Source organism: Macrobrachium rosenbergii, chromosome 9 (assembly GCF_040412425.1).
Source record: "Macrobrachium rosenbergii isolate ZJJX-2024 chromosome 9, ASM4041242v1, whole genome shotgun sequence".
In the NCBI taxonomy this organism is placed as follows: Eukaryota; Metazoa; Arthropoda; class Malacostraca; order Decapoda; family Palaemonidae; genus Macrobrachium; species Macrobrachium rosenbergii.
Window position 1 is genome coordinate 10,696,086 of NC_089749.1, and position 20,337 is coordinate 10,716,422.

Consider the following 20,337-nt stretch of genomic DNA (forward strand, 5'->3'; position numbering starts at 1 on the left):
AATAGGTTCTTGACTTGGGAGGCATAAGCTGTAGATTCTGACAGGGTGAACACTTACACGATAATATATATATATATATATATATATATATATATATATATATATATATATATATATATATATATATATATATATATGTATAGATATATAATATATATAATTATATATGTGTGAAGATAAAAAAGCCCATAAACATTATTTGAACGTTGCAGCCATATATTTCCCAAAAAGCACTTCCAGAAAGGCAGTGCTCGGAATATAGTTGCAACGATTCAAACGTGTTTTATGAGCCTTTATCTTCATATTAACCACTCTTGTTTTTTTAAAAGACATTCATATAAAGACATTCATATATATATATATATATATATATATATATATATATATATATATATATATATACAGTATATATATGTGTGTGCATACACTGTTTATCGATTTGTTTGTGTGTGTATTAATACATTTATAATAGCATTCATCTGTATGTTAAGAGTGTCCCATGAATCAATTTAGTTAGGGAAGGATAATAGAATTGAAACCTTTACAATAGTCTAAAAACTTATATTGGTTAAAGCATTTATAAATCATGGGTCTGTTGAAACAATTCGTTTTGGAAAGAATAACAGAGTCAAAACATTTACAGCCAAATAAAACGTGTTGGTTAGAACATTTGTTTCCTCACTGATTCAGACACGAAAATTTATCGGTCTCTTTTCATCTCTTCCTTTATCGAATGAATGAGGATATCTCGCCTCTTCCCTCATATTTCTTGAGTTTCTAGCCTTTATTGCTTCATACCTCATGCCTCATACAACATGACTGCCCTGAAATGGAAAACTGCAGTGTCTGCAAAATTTTCGAAATTGAGATATGCCGCCTATTGGGCTCGTGAAACGCTAATACACAACTCACTGCAGTTTCAGAATGATTCTTCAATGCTCTCCACGAGTATTTAGGGGGTCCCATATGCAGTATCTGCAAAATCAGTAGTAAGGCAAGGGAGTATCTATCATTTTTCCCCGTTTTGTATTTTTGCAGATAGTGCAATCTTCCATTTCAGGGCAGATGACCTCATTAATCGCCTTACAATACACCCGACGACCTTACACCTCTGGAGACTTTATTTAGGTCACTTACTTACAGTACCTCATTTTAGACACATCACGACGTCACGTCTCAGGAAGTTCAAGCAAGTGACATCCCACATCAGACCTCGTACACCTCACAGCGTTCCAAATTTTCAGAAAGTACTTTAAGATGCTGTCGGCCATCTTGCCTCGTTCCTCATAACTCTTCTCTCTTTTTTTCAGGAGCTTCTACAGCGTCGCCTCGGGGTATATTCCCACAAAGTCAACGTCCACCCGGGGTACCCCGTCAGAGACCTGCTGGTTGACGTGACGATTCACGAAACCAGGGACATCAGTATACTGAAGGTGAAGAAGGTTCCCGGGGGACACGACTTCAGAGACGCAGGTGAATATTCTCTCTCTCTCTCTCTCTCTTTGCCTTGAGTGTACTTCTAATTCATTATCCTTGGTGATCGTTTTTATCAATGGAAATATTAAGTAAGAAAGAAGACTTTCGTTTTTATTTCATGAGAGTCTGCACTGCTATCCAAGTATATTTCGAGAACTGTGTCTCTTAACAACTTAATTTAAATTTGAGTGCAATAGTAATGTTATCCATTTACCGTACGTATTAAAAAGCTTTAAACTTAAGGAGAAAGAGAAACATGTATGTCTTTTTTTGTTATCTCGTTATATGAAGTTTTTATACATTTGTGTTGTATAGATATATTTATATAAACACGCAAAACAGACAGACAGTGTGTATATATATATACATACATACATATATATATACTTGATGTTGTTAAGTGAAATTTACAAAAAAACATAACTGACAAGAACCACTGTCAAATCCCCATTCAGAGTCTCTACTCTACTCCATCCCCACCAATCCCTAACCAAACTATCCACTCTTTCAGAAAAACTCATCTGAAGCGTTGGCGAGACCAGCACTCATATTTTTTTGTCTTTGTTTTTTTTTTATTAATGGTTTGTTTACCATTTTTTCTCTTTTTTTTTTCATTATTAACTCTTTGTTTACTCTCGGCCGCCAGTGTCGGAATGGCGCGAGGGAGCCAAGACTGCGCGGGTACAGTACGACCCGGACCCGGAGATGATGCCCAGCGACGGGGTGGTCCACGGGCAGCTCGAGATCCATTACGACGTGGAGAGGGCCCTCGACACCGGGGACGTGCAGGTGCGTTGAGGGGCGCAGTGTATCCCTTTTTTTTTTTTTTTTTTTTTTTTTTTTAGTTGGTTGGTGGTCCTTTTTTCCAACTGGTGGTTGGAATCGCGTTTTTTTGCTAGGTAGTTAGAATGGGTTCTTTTTCAACTAAAGTAGTTGGAGTAAATAACGTCTTTTTGACTGGGTAGTTGAAATGGGTCCTTTTTTTTCAACTGGGCAGTTGGAATGCGTCTTTTTTTTTAATTGGGTAATTGGGATGGGTCCTTTTTTTTCAACTGGGTAGTTGGAATGCGTCTTTTTTTTTTTAACTGGGTAGTTGGAATGGGTCCTTTTTTTAACTGAGTAGTTGGAATGTGTCTTTTTTTTAACTGGATAGTTGGAGTAGGTCATTTGAAACTGTGAAGTGGAATCACTTGGTGTGGTATTATATTAGATAAAATCGTTCATCTTAATTTTCCGGGAAGTATATTTTTGGCATTAAAATCGAACGTTATTTGGGTGGGATTAAAAAAATTGATGGAAAAACAAAGCAAACAGATTAATAATTACATTTTTTATTGCACTGCATGTTGTGAAAAACCAAATTTGCCAACACTCTCTGAAATAATCTGAAGTGCCGACAGTTTATTGAGAATAATGGAAATTTCTAACAGTTTTCCAATTGGCAATTTTTACGTTTTTCAATTTTGAACAATATTTTCACTAAATTTGAAATTGAATTGATGTGAATTAAAAAATTTTTAGTACCAATAATTTTGGGTTAATTTTGATAGTCAATATCGTCTCCACAATTCTTGATTCTGGAGTTCTGTGAAAACATTTACGTTTTTTCAGTTTTCAACAATTCTTCACTACATTTGATGCTGAAGTAATCTGGATATCAAAAGTTTTAGTACCAATAATTTTTTAGTTAACTTCAGTGTTCAACATTGTCTCCATAACTCGTAAATCTGAATTTATCAGAATTGCCGACAGGATTTTCTGAGACATCACAATTCTGTCTCACTTGGCAACACTGTCCCCCATAACCTCTGCCTCCTTTTTCCAGATTGAAGACGGATATTTCGTCCACTTCTTCGCTCCTGTGGACCTTCAGTACACTCCTAAGCACATCACTTTCCTGATTGACACTTCTGGGTCCATGGAAGGGAGGAAAATCTTACAGGTGAGGAGGAGGCTCTGAGGAGGGGTGAGGAAAATTAGCTAACATGATTTCCTCATGGATTGGTGAGGGGGTTTTCTTGCAACTGGGTTCAATTTAATAAAAAAAGGGAATTTCAAGTCTATTATAAGCTTCGTCTGTGATGTCCATGATAGTGTGCCCAGGTTACTGGCATTAATTTTTATATTGATATCCTTATTCCTTACTATGAATATGAATGTACATTTTTATGTATATATATATCTACGTTGTTTCATTATAGGCGTGCCTGTCCTGTTAATGCCTCTTTTTGTATTTCTTTAATTTATAGGCTGTAATTCAACTCAATAAATTGCAGACACACACACACACACACACACACACATACATATATATATATATATTATATATATATATATATATATATATATATATATATATATATTGTGTGTGTATGTTTCTTTATGCATATATGCATGCATGCACATGCATACATACGAACATGACACACAGACAGGTATCGACATTAATATGCTTGCTTTCCTATTCATTGAGCCACATTTTACTTATCTGTAATCAATCTGTTTATTTTCCGGAGCCGTGTTTATTCAGTTACTCCACTCTTGCAGGTGAAAGACGCCCTCCGGCACATCCTGACGGAGCTCAACGCCGGGGACACCTTCAACATCATCCACTTCTCGGACGGCACCGACCGCCTGGGGACGATGCGCTACTCCGGAACCGCCGTGAGAAAGGCCAAGAAATTCATCAACAGCCTTCAGGCGGAAGGCGGAACAAATATCGATCTGGGCTTAAAGGTCAGGCTCCCCCTCAAAGGTCACTTTGCTTATGTTAACCAAAAAAAAAAAAAATGAATGATCCAAGGTGAGGAATGTTGTATATTTTGAATTACGTCAATATTTTTTTTCTTAACTCTTATGATGGCTCCTTTAAATCAGTTCAGTACGTGGACCAAATACTTATACCTGTACAATGTAATTCAAAATGAAGAGAAGACTTTCCTTTCCTTCTATATGTGTCAAGATTATATTTTTCATTATTTTTTTTTTTTGCATGAGTGAAGTGGAATATAGTATTAATTAAGGTCTTGTGATATGGCGGTTTTTTTTATTGGATTCAAAATTTCCTTCAGGAATGAGTTACCACAAAATTTTAATACGTCGTTCTGATTCGCAATGTACTGTTTACAGTACATTTACTGTATTTATCTTCTGTATTATATTGTTTAGTTTCACCTACTTTTTATTTACTTATTCATTTTTCATTTATTCATCTTGCATCAACAATTTTATTATTTCACTACCCGCTCAGAATCAGTCCGCAATAATTATCTCTTATCAGCATAAAAAAAGCGAGGTATGTGACATCAGAGATTGTATTTACGAATTGGTGGGGACATTGAAACTTTAATTGTTTAAGCTTTGTCTGAATTGCCGAATTTTTACTTTTATAGAATTCGAAGGTGAATCTGGGCCTGTTGTTTTCCGTTACAAGATTTCTTTAAAGTAAATACTAAACTAAAGGAAAGTTATAGGGTACCGGTGTTCTTTTTTTATCACAAGATCAGATCATCTTTATGAACGCTAAGAGTAAAGTTGAACGTGTCATTTAACACAAGACTTTCTCTGGAAGTGAGAAGCTAATAGTAAAGCATTCTCAGTATTTGGAAAGTTAAGGGTAGAAAAGTTGAACGTATTTTATTTTTTCCTTAAGACCCTTTCAGAACTCTGGAAGCTGAGGATGGATTAGGGACATCCTCTCTCCTATTTATTTAATATATCACGAGACCTTGATTAATCCACAGGTAGAATGAATATGACTTAGCAAATGGGACGTCTGAATCTGGTTCATTTCTCGTTCAAAGTTCTGTCAGTCAGTGTTGTTTATTCAGAACAGAAATCTGTCCAAAGAGTGTCAGCTAACGCTTTCGATATTCTAGTTTCTTACTTTACTGTCCACTGCAGCTTTATATATCTCTTCCATTCTCATTTCCACCAGCTTCTCTCTCTCTCTCTCTCTCTCTCTCTCTCTCTCTCTCTCTCTCTCTCTCTCTCTCTCTCTCTCTCTCTCTCTCTCCCTTTCTTGCTGTACGAAATGTGGATGAACATCAGGCCAGAAAAGGACGTTTTGTTTGCTCTGAGGTGACCAGCACTCAGTGTCTGTTGATAGGCAGTTGTTTTATCAGTTGTTTACGTTTTGTTTTCGATAGAGTGACTGCAGGTGGAGTGCGTTAAGCTTCAGGTTTATGATTTACGAAAATGATTTGATAAGTATATGTTTTAATTCCGTTTATGTTGTATACTTTAAGGCACAGAGAGAACATTTATCTTTTATTGTTTGAAACGTATTTTCAGAGTTCCGTTTTGTTTGGAGGTTTGTTTACATTTTAGGATCATGTAAATTTACAGATGACACCACTACCACCCCCCTCACATGCTGCTGTTGTTTTCACTAGACAACAGTTTCAGAAACAAGGTACCACGAAAACCTTCCAATACGGTTGCTGGGAAGTTCAATGTAATCTGCCCTCTTCAGGTGTACTTTTAAATGTAAAAAGCCAGAAATTCGGGAATAACAGATGGGAATAGAGCATCAGTGATAGACACTATAAAATGTTAGACTTAGTATGAACTTTCATATGACCAGCCATCAATAAGTTAGTTAAGTAATTTAGCAGTAAAAAGATGTAATTAAACTCGTTGAATTTATTTAACTGTTGCTTTGTTCCCAACTGTTCTTCGTTCTGGTACGAGACATTAAAAGGTGTCTTAATCTGCAGAATTATCATTAGTGTCTTTGAATGGAAGTATTGTCAAATTGTGTGAGAGTCTGTGTCAAGTGAGAAAGTGTGGAAATAACTTTTGTGGTGTATGGCTGAAAGGAAGATGTATCTATTATGTATGTGTATAAATTATACACTATATATATATATATATATATATATATATATATATATATATATTGAGTAAAGTGTATTGTTCCATTTTATACTTATTACTTGAAAAACCATTACTGAACTTCATGGAAAATCACATCACGAGTTAATCCTTCTTCATAATTGACTAGTGATTATTTTCATCAGATACGCGTTAACCGTCAATTATGTCCTTGTGAAGATCACTTACTTTTCTGTTGCAATGACTGCAACGCCTTAATTAGTGAATTTTTATCGATGAGCTGTGTGTAGGTAATTACCTCTTGTTCAGAGCAAGACAAAGCAATGTTTCGAGTAATGCAAAAATTGCAGCATTCCTCGTGAGAAAAATGACGAGATCCTTCAAAGTGAAAATGAAATATTCTTCATAATCGAGGCTGAATATATCTGGAAAGAAAAACAAGGTTTCATGACGAGCGGACTAAGCTGCAGTTGTCATGAGGAAGAATTTTTTTGTTTCTTTGTGACAAGCAGTAATAAAATTCTCAGTTACAAAGGCACGATTTGTTCGTGAGAATTAGAGCATATTTTTCACAAGGAATACACAATTTACCCTCGCGAGTGAAGGGAAAAAACATATTACCTTTTTTTTTAAGCGACCCAAAAATTCCATGTACAGTGAAATCCAAGGAATTTATTAGAAAAATAAAATAGAACCATGGTAAAGGTTATAATTCAAGGACTTCTTGAAAGCCATGAGCAAGAATGATGAAAAATTTATAAAAATGTATATAAAAATAAAGTGTAAAACGGAAGTGTGCTGGATAGACCAGGGAATATTATTTAGAAGTATGTTATCTAATTGTGCCACTGTTTCAATGACAGATTTCTCCAAACTAGAAAAAGTTAGATGAGAAAATAAAGACTTTTTTTTTTTAACTGAATTCCACTCCAGCAGAATCTACCAATTCCTTAAGGAAAATGGAGACTTTTTTAGTGCCAATGCGATGAACGAAAGTAACACAGATCGTTGCTTTCCCTCTTATGCAAGCAGAAGATTTCACAGAAAATTAAATTTCCCAGGAGAATTAAAAGATAGTCATGGTCATCTTGAGGCTATAAATACCCTCAAAGCCTAATGAGACTATTCTGACGATGCTGATAGCCACGTCATTGGGAGCACGAGAGGTAATCATCGATAAATCGCGCGAATTGTCATCAGGTCATTAGCCAGCAAATGGGAGCTGGATAAGAAAGACGTGTGAGGCGTTTAGGAATCGCCCAGTCGACGGGAGATCAGCAAAAGAGATGGTTTGTGCCCGGTGTCGAAGGTACAATCTAGAAAGGCTTCAAGTTTCAAAGAGTGCAAGAAAAGGGTGTAAATGAAACGGGAAAAATGTCAGAAATTTGGAAATCGGATTTTGAGCTCTTCTCAGAAAAAGAAAAATTACCATATTTAAGTGTCAGGAGCACCGTAATCTCCCAGACCCTCAAGCAGTAATGTGCCTTGCAGTGCTCTTCAGAACTTTACAAAACCGAAGAAAACAGAGAAGTGAGAACTAAAAGTAATCGAAATATTTTTCTCTTTATAGTGAGACATAAAATTGTGGAAAAGAGAAATGGAAACTCGGAGTTTGTAGCGAGGAAACTGCCTCCGGAATTTATATGAAGTTTTGGAAACTAACGAGGAAATGTAACAAACTCCTAATAATTGTGTCTGGGGAAAATGAGAAATTCAGAGTTGGTTCTTCGTTGTGGAAACGTTACAGGATTTTCAGATGTATGTACTGAAATATATATCAATTTGGAAGTGAACGCACAGAATTTGTGCCTTTTTATATCTGAAGCAGCTTTTAAAACTGGTTGTGATTATTCAATATCATGTTGTCACTAAGTAGAAATATGAATTTTTATTTATTGCTGTTATAATTTCAATATTAAGTGATTCACTTGTGCAGTTTTGGTGTTCCATGTTGCACTGAATTACGTTGAGAAAGAATTCTTTTCCAGTGCTGATTTTCATGGAGTGAAGAATTCATCCACTTTTATTATATGTATAGGATTTGTTTAACACATGTGGGATGTTAGAGTATATGTAATTTTTATCACGTAGCTCTGTTTAGCTCTTACATTGAAAATTGTCGTTTTTTTTTTCTTAAATAGTTACTTTACAACACTAGATTATATGTACGAGTGTCATCAACAACATTGTTCATAGTTATTTTGTTTGGTGATGAGGACGTGAGAGAGAATGCGATGTCCACCTGTGTCCCTGGAGTATCTACACTGCCCTGGTGTCCCATTCCAAAATATACACATATATGTCCAACAATGTACACCTTCAGACGTCAGTGGAAATGTCTCTACATAAGTTCCTTGACGAATCTCACACAATTGAGTCTTACCATCTGCATCTTCAAGAGGGTTCGTGGAAAAATAAGAAAGAGTGAAAGGGGAGAGAACAGGAAATGAAGTGATAGCAGTAGCAGTGATGATGATGATGATGATGGTGGTGGTGGAGATGATGGTGAGACTCATGATGATGATGATGATGCTGATGATGATGATGATGGTGGTGGAGATGATGGTGAGACTCATGATGATGATGATGGTGATGATGATGATGATGATGATGATGATGACAGGCGCTCATGTGCCTAGGTGATGACCACCCATTCCTCCAGTTCAGATGGCGCTGGACGGCACCAGCCCTCCCCCACAACCTCATTACCATCTATTACTGGCCGCATGTACAGTCAAAGGAGAAGAAGCATTGGACCTGAAACCAGTTCCTGTCAACAACCGGTAAAGACTCGTCAGAGGACCAGAAAGACGAATTTCATTCCATCTCAATCAATGCCTCCTCTTCTCTTTATGTCTCTCTCTCTCTCTCTCTCTCTCCCCGAAGGGTCCTCGAAGAAGAAGCCTCTTAGTCCTGATTGGCGGATTCTTCCTGGACGTCCTCGCTCTCTCTCTCTCTCTCTCTCTCCATCTCTCTATCTCTCAGTCCATCTATCTATCTACTATCATTATTTTGGGGATGATGACGGTGTTGTCTTTGTCTTCATACAATGGGACACTTTGTCACCCACAAAATTCCTTTCATTTGTGTACTGGATTCCTCTTTGTATGTTCGCCCCTTTTTGTAGGACGTGTCCTCTTAAAAATTTTCATGTCAGTCCTGATGTTGACATCCGACACTCTGCCTCTCCGGGCACCAAATTTTGAGTTTTCTGTGTCACTGGTAAAACTCCTAGAGATCTTTGAATGTTAGAGACATCTCAGTATCTAAATGGCTTGTCTTGCCTCGTTAAAATCCCAAATTGTCTTTCCGTTTCATAAAAAGAAATTTTCTGAATAAGTTCACGCAAGGCAGAGACATCCCTGTCGCAACCCAATATTCTGATGCACATTGACTCTACCACTACTGATCATACCCACCTTCCAAAATCTCCTCCAAGTCTTGTGTCCAGACATTCCTCTACCCACGAAGCGAAACACTTCCTCGTAGCCATTCCTTTTCATTGCACATTCTGTGGCCAAGAATAAGAAACGAGAGTAAAAAGGTTTATTGAGACAATTTATTCTAAGATAACCCTTAATTTCCCTTAGTTCATATAATGGGTAATCATCCAATGTGTTTATGCATCGTTTCTGTTCTTGGCAACAATGGCAGTTATCTCTTTTTGTTATTCCACCTTAGACCAAAATGACCACATTACCTGTTGTGTCGAGATCGAGGAGGTTTCTCACCTGTACTCCTTCCCTCCCTCTGTTTCACTCCCCCCTTCTCCTACTCACTCACCTCTCAACCGCCCCACCCCATGTGCACTTCCACCAGAACTGTTCTCTTTCCTTTCTTCTGTCCTTTTTAAAAGCCACATTTCTATTGTTTCAGAGCCATGTTTGTTCCGCTGCGGAACAAGTTTTTTTTTCTTAGCACTGCACCTCACCCAGGCACTGCACCAATCGCACGAGCACTGCACCATTGATTCTGCACAGTACCGTGTCTTGTCACTGCACCATATTGTTAAATTCACTGGTTGTCTATGTATATGTATCTTGATTTTTTTTTTTTTCCCATGAGCACTCAACGAACTCAATTGTATTCGTCAAATTCATTTCACGCGTATGTCTAACTAGATGAGTAATGTGATATTATTCCATCACTGATATACTGTTTTGTTAACTTGTGAGCAAAGAATATATGCATATTTCCAACGCTGCTTTTGCTAATGATATACCTTCATCGTTAGGCCAGTAACGAGGTCCTGTTTACCCACCAGGCAGTGAGTAGCCGAACTTTGCTCCTCAGAGAATGACCTGCCTTCGCTCATTTTACTTTCAGGACTCCTTCGACCAGAACCTAGATCACCTGGTCACAGGCTCGGTCAGACCCCACATCATTATCATGTTGACGGACGGGCAGCCCACAGCAGGAGTGACCCACGCCCTATCCCCCGGAACGTCTGAGGTGCAACAGCAAGGACAAAGCTGCCGTGTTCTGCTGCCTTGGCTTCAGGCAGAGGGCAGACATGCAACCTGGAAGGATTTCCCTACAGGTTTGTTGTACAAGATTTGGGTTCTTCCTCCTTACATTCTCAGTCAAGTCATTTGCTTTGCAGTTTATGTGTATGTTGATAGTGACAAAAAAAAAGCTTTCTCTAATGAGATATAAGTAACAAGCTTCTTTCTCTTTGCCTTGAGATTCTGTATTAAGCAGTCACTTAGAAAATCAAAAGTTGAAAATGTCCAATCCTCAGCCACTTACAATGGTCACACAGTTAACTGATGTGAGTACCAACAAACGGAGATGCTCATTGTGGCCTAATTGAGTGTTAAAAATGTAATCAGTGCATTTTATTATAGAATTTGGGATGGGCTTAATTTGTGGTAGTCGATTAGATCCAAATATACGATACAAGTAGGGTAAGGTGGGAAACATATTCACCAAACCCAATGCACTGAGGGGAAATAAACAGAGTATGGGGTGTAGGCAAGCAGTAAGTTCTGTAATGTCATGTATGCCAGAAAATCCTTTTTTCCTTTTGGGAAAAAAATCATTAGATGAACCACAGCTGTGAAATAAATGATTAAGGTTAAATTTTAGTAAAAGATCTATCACCAAAGGATTTCCTGATCAAAAACACTGTATCCAAATCTTTAATTTTATAACCCTCCTACCAAAGCAAAACCTAAGAGAATTATTGATAAGAAATTGCACGTGGAAATTGGCAATTCTTGGAATGTGCTATGCAATGGCTGTTCATTTTCCTCTGATACGAAGCTTTTGAAATCTCTTCCTGTATCTTTTAATTTTATAAACATATACCGTTTGTCTTGCCTTGAATGTGCTAATAAATGGCTTTTTCTGATTTTGAAATCTCTTCCTTGCCTCATAAGCTTTCAAACTCGCCTTCGCTTTCTTTTCAATTTCCTTGATTAAAGGGGCATCTGGTTGCTTGTCGTCCCATAATCCTTTACACTGGTTAACAAAGCCTGTGCTTTTTCAGAACCATGGCACCTCCAGGAAGATATACGAAGACAGATGCAGCTGACCAACTCAAAGGCTTCTACGAGGAGCTGTCAATGCCTATTCTTCTGGACGTCCGCTTCAGCTACTCTGACGATGCTGTTGTGCTTGACAGCGTCACAAACACACACTTCTACAACTATTTCCATGTGAGTATGAGTGACTGAACTATTGCCAGCTTGCGCATTTAATACTTCTTAGTGATTAAAGTTTGGTCACTGTTATCTGTGATTCTTTAAAAGCACTTTTGTATAGTAGTTTAACAGTATATTAAGCAGTCAACGTGCTTATGAATCTTACACTTTGTTAAAGAACAGTGCTGTTGATAATGATCAGTAAAATTTGCATTAAGATATGCTGTATATATATTATGTACGTTAACCACCGTTATTCTTACCATTTTACCCCTGTCTTTATCATCACCAGGGTACAGAGTTAGTGGTGGCAGGCCAGACAGAAGCGGAGCAGCCGAGCGGTCTCCGCGCCAACATCACTGGCCAGGGACGTAACGGTCAGTTCTTCATGGGAGTCACAGACTGGAACACTGTCCTCCCACCTGATCACCACTTGCTGGACCATCTGCACCTAGCTCCTACTCCCAGGAACTTCATCAAGAGGCTCTGGGCTTTCCAGAAAGTGAAGGTGACTGGAACGTCTTAAATTTATTTCTTATTTGCCGTCTTTAGTTTCCTTTAGAGCCTGCGCCTGGAAATGTACATGAGCTGAGGAACAAGAAACTAACAAGAATAGAATAGTAACACGACTATCTTTTTTTTACAGGATCTCTTATCAGCAGAAAAGGCCGCTAAAGGAAATCACGAGAAAGAAGTAGCGAGGAAGAAGGCTCTACGAATCGCACTGGAGGTATGCATTCTGTACATGTATAGGGTCAGTGTGTGAATATTTTACAAATAGTCAGAATTTGTAGTGGAAGTAAGTGGTTGTACTGATTTTGTTTTATGTATTTTATTGTGTATTCAATAGAGCCTAATATATGGTCTGAAACTTATACTTAACAATTTTCGACCAATGAATGGCCTGGTTTCTTTTAACAACTGGCTTAGTTTCTCATTTTTATAGACTTAAAAGGACGCTGATTCTCTGGAAGCTCATCAAACAAGTGAGAAATATATTGCATCACACTGTATTATATTCCAGCATCACTTTGTGACTCCGCTCACGTCGTTAGTCGTGGTCCAGCCCGACAAAGAGAACTGCAAAGACTACGAAGATGACGAAGAAGAAGAAGAGGCTGAGACGAACACGCACTGACTCCTCCAGAAGAAGAGATGACTGATGGCAACGGAACCTTTAGCGTCAATCTGGACCCACAAGATTCTGTCGTACGGTCCTTCAACCCGAAATCTATCCAGGTTTGTTTGTCTCACTTTGTATGATGACCATAGTTTTTAAACTGGGGACAGTTTAGGCTCAAGTATTGACCTTAGGCTTCCCCTAAGCTGGGAACAGTTTGAGCTCAAGTATTGCCCTTAAGCTTCCCCTAAACTGGGAACAGTTTGGGCTCAAGTATTGCCCTTAGGCTTCCCCTAAGCTGGGAACGGTTTGGGCTCATGTATTTCCCATAGACTTCCTAACAAACCTTTGTTTTGATACCAGGAGAATTGCCATGCCACCATGTCAGTGAAGCCTTGGTGAATTAACCATCTTTGGCGTCCTTCGGGTTTTTCTACTTAGATTACCTTTTGTTTCATAAGAACCAAGTTTAGGACTGGGATATGACGTCTGCCACTTGTTGACAGTGAAGCACAGCTGCCTTTCAACAAGGGATTTGAAGGAAGCAAAGTCCCACATGAATAAACAGTAGCATTTTATTCAGAGTACTGTATCACAGAGATGCATAATTCAAATCCACTGTTTTTGTCAGTCAATAAGGAAATGGGTCTTGAGACATGGACCCCAGTTCAATGTGATTAAAGTCAGAAAACTGGGCGTGAGCAGTTTAGGCTACAGCTCTCATGGTTTCACCTCAGTCTACATAGGTCATGCTAGGGATGGGCCAGTAGACTTGTTCATTAGTTTCACGTGTACACTGAAAAATAGAAGCTTTCTGGACGTACCTTTTTTATTTGGCATCCAAAATATAAATAACTTTAACGCAGCAAGATCTCTGACTTTATTCAGTAAGAGTTATGCCTGAGATACCATTATGACGATAAATGTTTAATGTGTTTTGCAAACCTGATTCGGGAGTCAGTCTCAGTGGCTTGTTTGCTCTCAGCCTTCATTTTGATTTTTCAAATTCTCTTTACAGGTTCTCAGTGATCAGGGCGACTATTCGGACTCTGATGTCGAAGGCTTCAACGATTTCAACTATATGAACTTCGGATCCATGTCACTGGCGAATGATAGTGAAAAGTCGAGAATTCCATGGGCGATGCTAATATTATCCATCGTCTTTCATACTATAGTCAGTCAAAATTTGTTATATAATTATGCTTTTATTTGTTATAAATATAGATGCACAGGACACTACGAAGCTTCAAGTCCAAATGGAAGAATCCATTTGGGATTTGAGTAATACACAGTAGGTTAGGTTGAGGTCTCCATTACAAATACATATATATATATGTATTTGTATATATATATATATATATATATATATATATATATATATATATATATATATATATATATATATATATATATATATATATGTGAGATATATATAGGAGAGAAAAAAGACCAAGTAAGTTATACTGTAATATCATTAAAAAGAACAAGTGTCCTACACAGTGTAAAGCAATCAAGGACATATCAGTTTCATTTAGACCTTGGCTTGATCAGGTTATGGTTCAAACTGAAGCTTTGGGAGACTTCATCTTTCAAGCCACATACACCTACCAAACTTAATCATAATTTTACAGTCATAATAAATTATAATCAATACAAATCTCTTCTCATCCATTATAATGTCTTCGGTTGTAACGCTGTATTTTAAAAATTATATATCAGATATTTTTATGAGTTGAATTCCCCAGATATTTTAAGTTTATGATTTACTGGGATAAAAACGTTACCTCCACCCTCTTCGTTTCAGGTCTTCGCAGTGGGTATACATCTGCCAATCAAATGACACTTTTCCAGAGAAGGAACGACTTGATCCAGGACGAGAATGTGACGTAGGACTACTACTAACCATTGCTGCTATTACCACGTTTTATTACTACTACCAATTCCAAGGCTTTGAAAGTGTTTTAGCTTTTGCAAACTCATAGGATGTCCCCGGATGGACAGGCAAAGCGACACTGTCGGTCGACAAAAAAAAACAAGAAATTTTAAAATTTGTTCATCATCAAAGCTTCGAAACGATATTTATATTTTTTTTCGAAAATCTTATTCTCCAAATTGTGAGGGGAAAATCGTGTTTTAAATCTAGACAGTTGACTTGATATTCCAATATTATTCCAGTTCAAAAACTCGAGTTGAAAATAGCCGATGTAAATTCAGAACTGATCACTTCAGAATGTGTCAATGTTCAACAGGTTATTAGAGGATTTTCTCATTTTCTCTCACTGTCTCTGTCTCTCACTCTCTCTCGTCGTTGTCTTCTCAGAAAGACGTGAGAAGTATTGCCTATTTATTGTTAGATTTCTCGATTATCTCTCAAAAATAATAATAATAATAATACTAATAATAATAAACATGTCAGTGCTCATAGCAATATCGTAGTCAAGTTTGTTACAGCTTATCGGGAACAATACATACTAGATTAGCTCTTTTTTAAGTGAAGTGTTCTTTGTACCGTAGTTAAGAGGTAATTATTTTTTTGACTGCCTGCAGTAGCTACTCAACACTACTCGTAATTGAACCTTGAGAAGTTTCGAAGGAAAAAAAAAAAAAAAAAAGGAAGTTTCTTACCATCCCGATTTTCCTTTTTGGGGGGAACCATGCAGACATTTTTTTAGATACGAGAGAAGAAGTAAATGTAGGTGTTACAAGCTAAGGGTTTTTCTATTTCTGGCTTTTATTCATGTCGTCTCTCTCTCCTCTCTCTCTCTCTCTCTCTCTCTCTCTCTCTCTCTGTTATTCTACCATTTAGCATGGATTTTGTGCTTTTATATAGTTTGTACCAGGATGCTTTTTATGACTAGTGAAGATGACTTTAAAAAAAAGAAAGACAATCCTGAGGGTATATTGTTGCATTGCAAAGAAGCAGCCTGTCACTTATCTTCCAAGAGTAGCTGAGGAGATCGGCCGGAAATCTCGGGAGGAAACTTTGGGTAGGACGCAGTCTCTCTCCCTGGTGTCTTCCCCCCTCGTCTTAGAAGCTGTTGAATGGTGTATACTGCAATCAAAATTTCTTGAGTGGCCTGTGTGGTTCACGCCAAGGGGGTAGAGTCACTAAAGCAGAGTTGGGGGGGAAAAAAAAGAGCACTCTTTTATTTTTCATGTACATAAGACATTACCTGGGATACTGCCAGTTGGTCATGATATAGGACATTTAAGAAAAAAAAAAAAAGAGTTCGCAATATTTCAAGTGGAAAAATAGCTCTTCGCCGTTGTTTTAAGATTTCCTACTGACATTCTGAACAGGAATAATGACAAGGCTTCCATATGATTTTTTTTTTTTTTACAGTTAGGTGAATTTAATCACTTTTTTTTTTTTTCCAAGATGGAGTCCACTCTCGCATTGGTTCAAGCCAAGAGTACAGGTTTTTCGCAAGCGAGAGGAACTAAAAAGAATCTTAGTGCTGTCATACCGTCATGTTAAGCTAGATTTAGAAGTAGGTATTTCCCCAGTAATTACTCTGAAGGCAGTAAAACGCTAGGCTGTACAGTAAATTCATGACATACTGCAAGATTATGCAACAGACATTGCTTTGCCACCAGAAAGTTTCTTTGGTAATATTATAAAGCTCGGAATGTTGTAGAGAGGAAATAATTTTATTAATTTTGATTATGAGAATTTTGAAGTTGGCTGCCAATTTTGTTTTTATGAAGGAAATTTTTACATTCTCCAATTTTTTATGAGTTCGACATTGTTATTCATAACAGTTGTAAATGGGATTTTTAATTTCAACCAGTTCTCAATTGTATATCCATATTTACACATATATATATATATATATATATATATATATATATATATATATATATATATATATATATATATATATATATATATATATATATATATATATATATATATATATATATATATATATATATATATATATTCCTTTATTTGATTAGATAGTATTTCCTCTGAGAGCAAGCAAGGAGAGAAAAGGTACCTCCAACCTGATATTAAAAAAAGAATTTTTATTCTGATTGAGAATAACTGAGTCACATTGGGGAGCGTTCTGTGAATGACCAAGCAGACGTATATTCAAAAAAATTCATCAGATTTTGTGAATGAATTTAAACCGGCATTGAATACTCCTGGAGGCAACCATTAAAAGAAAACTAAAAAAAAAAAGGACTCGAGGCATCTAACAACCCACAATTGCAGTATTAGTTCTTGATAGGTTAGGTTCATAAAAAAAATCTATTTAGTACCATAGGCGTTTATAGTTTTTACATTACCGCTATATTTTCCTATGGATGTTGTTATATGATGAATAGTTTATTAGGTGGGTTTCTGATCGAGGACAATTGCAGCTGATGAACGTCTTCATCGCTAAAGATTTCCTTTTTTTCTTTTTCATAGGTACATTTGGGTTTGCAGTTTTGTACCCGTAGTTATTAAGGCGAATAATTCCATTCCTTCCTCATCTTGCTTCGTACCGAATGATGGATTTGGATCCAAGAGGAAACATATCCACAAGAGAGTGTACATTAAATCTGGATCCAAAAGGAAAAATACATGTACAAGAGGGTGCACGTTAATTTTGGATCCAAAAAAACAATACATTTATAAGAAAGGAATACTGTATCACGAAAGTGTATATTGAGGAAAAGAAGCAGTTCGCTCTTGAAGGAAAATGGGACCTGTATTTAACAAAATGGAATGTAAACGTTTGATTTAAGACTGTGGAATTTTATACCAAGTCCATCTCTGGGGCTTGAATATAGTTTCCTGGTCAAATACAGCAAAGCATTGCTGCGCGTGAGCACTGCGCACATTACTCAATGAATCAAAGTCTACGATTTATCTCCAGCAGTTGTGGATGGAGGAAAGAAGCATTTAATTCCCTTTCTTACCAGACACAAGAGCAATGACTTCAGAAGCGCCCGTCAATAAGTGCGTGGAAACAGAAAGAGATCTCGTAATCAAAACGCTCTCACCAGGTTGAATGGGGTCACTTTCGTAAGGCCCTGTAGAAGCCTAAACGGTCAAAGGATATGTTTATTGAAAGTAGCCTCATCTTTAAAAGTGTAATACTGTAGTCATGTTAGAAGCTGTAGGTTAAGAGGAAGGCATTTTATATAGTCAACGCACAATACTTCCAACGTTAAGTATATCAGAGGTGGACTCTTAAATATATCACCATCCCAGAAAAAAAAAAAAGGCATTTCAATGAAAGCAAGATGAGCCACGGAATCGACGACGAGACGTAGAGGCCATTTCCTTAGCATTTTTTAGTCAGGGAAAAGTAGGTGACTTAGGTAGTAATCTCACAACGTCATTTTTTCCATATTGTAAGGCATTGTAAGACATTTTCTGAATGACTTTCATAACTGTTCATCATAGGTATTTCAATGTAGTCGGGAATTATATAAAACAATTTTTTTTTTGAGAGGACTATTTTTTATCGCGAAGCGTATTACATAGGTTTGTATTTTGTGAATTTCGTTGTGTACTGTATTTCTCGCAGTTAAGAACTTTCTAGCTATGGCGTAGAGGAGGTCCCCGTTTCATTTTGGGTGTGCAAATGAGGGGCAATGGCTGAGGACTTTGTCGAAGAAGAAAATGACACTAAATTGGGAAAAATTATAATTTTGGAAAATTTTTGAACTGTCATTACTTTTGAATAAAATATGACATTGTGCATATTATATGTATATATATATATATATATATATATATATATATATATATATATATATATATATATATATATATATATATATATATATATATATATATATATTTTATTTATGTAGAATGCACTTCAGTGAGTGAAATAAAATACTCATGCAAATTTTCAATCATTCTACTATTAAAACTTTACATTTGAGGTTAATAATAACGTGGTCTGTAATTCATATCCTGTTCCTGAGGAATTCGAAGTTAATTCTGTTTAAAAAAAAAATTAAAGAGCCTGAACCATAGGGATACAAGATCCCGTAGAAGCCAAAGAAGGTCCCCCTTGAAGCCAAGGAAGGTCGGCCCCCTTGTAGGAGTGTTGTTCGAAATTCGTCTTTTCTCTCTCATTTTTCTTCATTCCTGTCATCTTTGATGGAAATACATTTAACGATACTCATTCGAATCAGTCTTCGCCTTTCCAGGTCATTTTTTTGTGCTCTTTTGGAAATTCGTCACATTTCAAGAGAGGAAAGTAATCCCCATTTCCGCTTTTTTCTTCTTCATCTTCTTCTTCTTCTTCTTCTTCTTCTTCTTCTTCTTCTCGGCTAGAGAGAGAAATTCGTTCAAACAAGCAGCCGTTTCTGTTGCGCTTTTCTTTTCGGTTTTCAAAATACAGGTGCTTTTTAAAACCCTCGTGATGATGGCTGCTGCTGCCGCTGCTGCTGTTCGTACCAGTGGGAAGAGATTTTTAACTTTAAAAAAAATGGAAGAAAATCTACAAAAAAAAAAAAATAATAAATAAATACTACGGTAATTTTTAAGTGGGGTTGTTTGAGGCGTGGGAAGTGCTTATTCTTTTTTTCTTGCCAAAACTGCCAGATTTTTTGGAGGACTAATCCTTGGGAATAAAATGGGAAAAGTTTGTGGGAGATTAAACCTTTACTGAATAGAAAGGCTTATGGGAGATGGGCCCTTAGTATTTGATTAGGTACATGGGAGACTTACAATGGTTAGGTAGGTGTATGGGAAACTTATCCATATTGAGAGGGAGACTCATGGTAGACCTCTTCGCGTCAAATGGGAAGGTGTACGGGAGAATTTCACGTAACGAATTGGGAGCCATATGGACTAGTAGCCAGTTATCTGTAAAAAGGCTCATGGGAGACTCGGAAGAGTCTGCCCCATGGAAAACTGAAATTGTGGGAGACTAACCCAACGGTTACTGCGAAGGCTTTGGAAGAATTGGATAATTAAATAGCAAGACTTAGGAAGACTGTCCCATTGCTGATTGGAAAGGGGGTATGGGAGACCTTGAAATGGCAAACAGAAAGGCTTTTGTGGGAGACAGACTTACTGGGAAACTGTGGAGGTGTGAAACAGTTGAACAACCGTCCATACCGCTGAGAATAAATAACCTGTTTGTTTATCTCCATTACCTGGAGACTTCTCGAAGCTTTAAAGGAGATTTTATTCATGTTTCTTGTTTACATAGAACTCAAATTTAAAAATAAAATACACGTATAACTTTAAAAAAAAAATAATACAAGTGTTCTTTGAAAGTGATCAGCGCAATTGTAAAAGAG

At 37.0% G+C, this 20,337-nt stretch overlaps 1 protein-coding gene across 1 annotated transcript in view; it reads left to right on the forward strand.

The window, feature by feature from the left end:
• LOC136841458 (inter-alpha-trypsin inhibitor heavy chain H4-like) overlaps positions 1 to 15,960 on the forward strand; it is a 451,254-nt gene extending 435,294 nt beyond the window's left edge. Inside the window, exons 5-15 of the mRNA XM_067108405.1 lie at positions 1,311 to 1,473; positions 2,123 to 2,265; positions 3,302 to 3,418; positions 4,024 to 4,212; positions 10,639 to 10,852; positions 11,804 to 11,972; positions 12,250 to 12,465; positions 12,604 to 12,687; positions 12,982 to 13,196; positions 14,096 to 14,265; positions 14,882 to 15,960. Coding sequence (XP_066964506.1) covers positions 1,311 to 1,473; positions 2,123 to 2,265; positions 3,302 to 3,418; positions 4,024 to 4,212; positions 10,639 to 10,852; positions 11,804 to 11,972; positions 12,250 to 12,262 — 1,008 coding nt within the window. The 3' untranslated portion in view covers positions 12,263 to 12,465; positions 12,604 to 12,687; positions 12,982 to 13,196; positions 14,096 to 14,265; positions 14,882 to 15,960. The remainder of the gene's footprint in view (positions 1 to 1,310; positions 1,474 to 2,122; positions 2,266 to 3,301; positions 3,419 to 4,023; positions 4,213 to 10,638; positions 10,853 to 11,803; positions 11,973 to 12,249; positions 12,466 to 12,603; positions 12,688 to 12,981; positions 13,197 to 14,095; positions 14,266 to 14,881) is intronic.
• Positions 15,961 to 20,337: the final 4,377 nt, after the last annotated feature.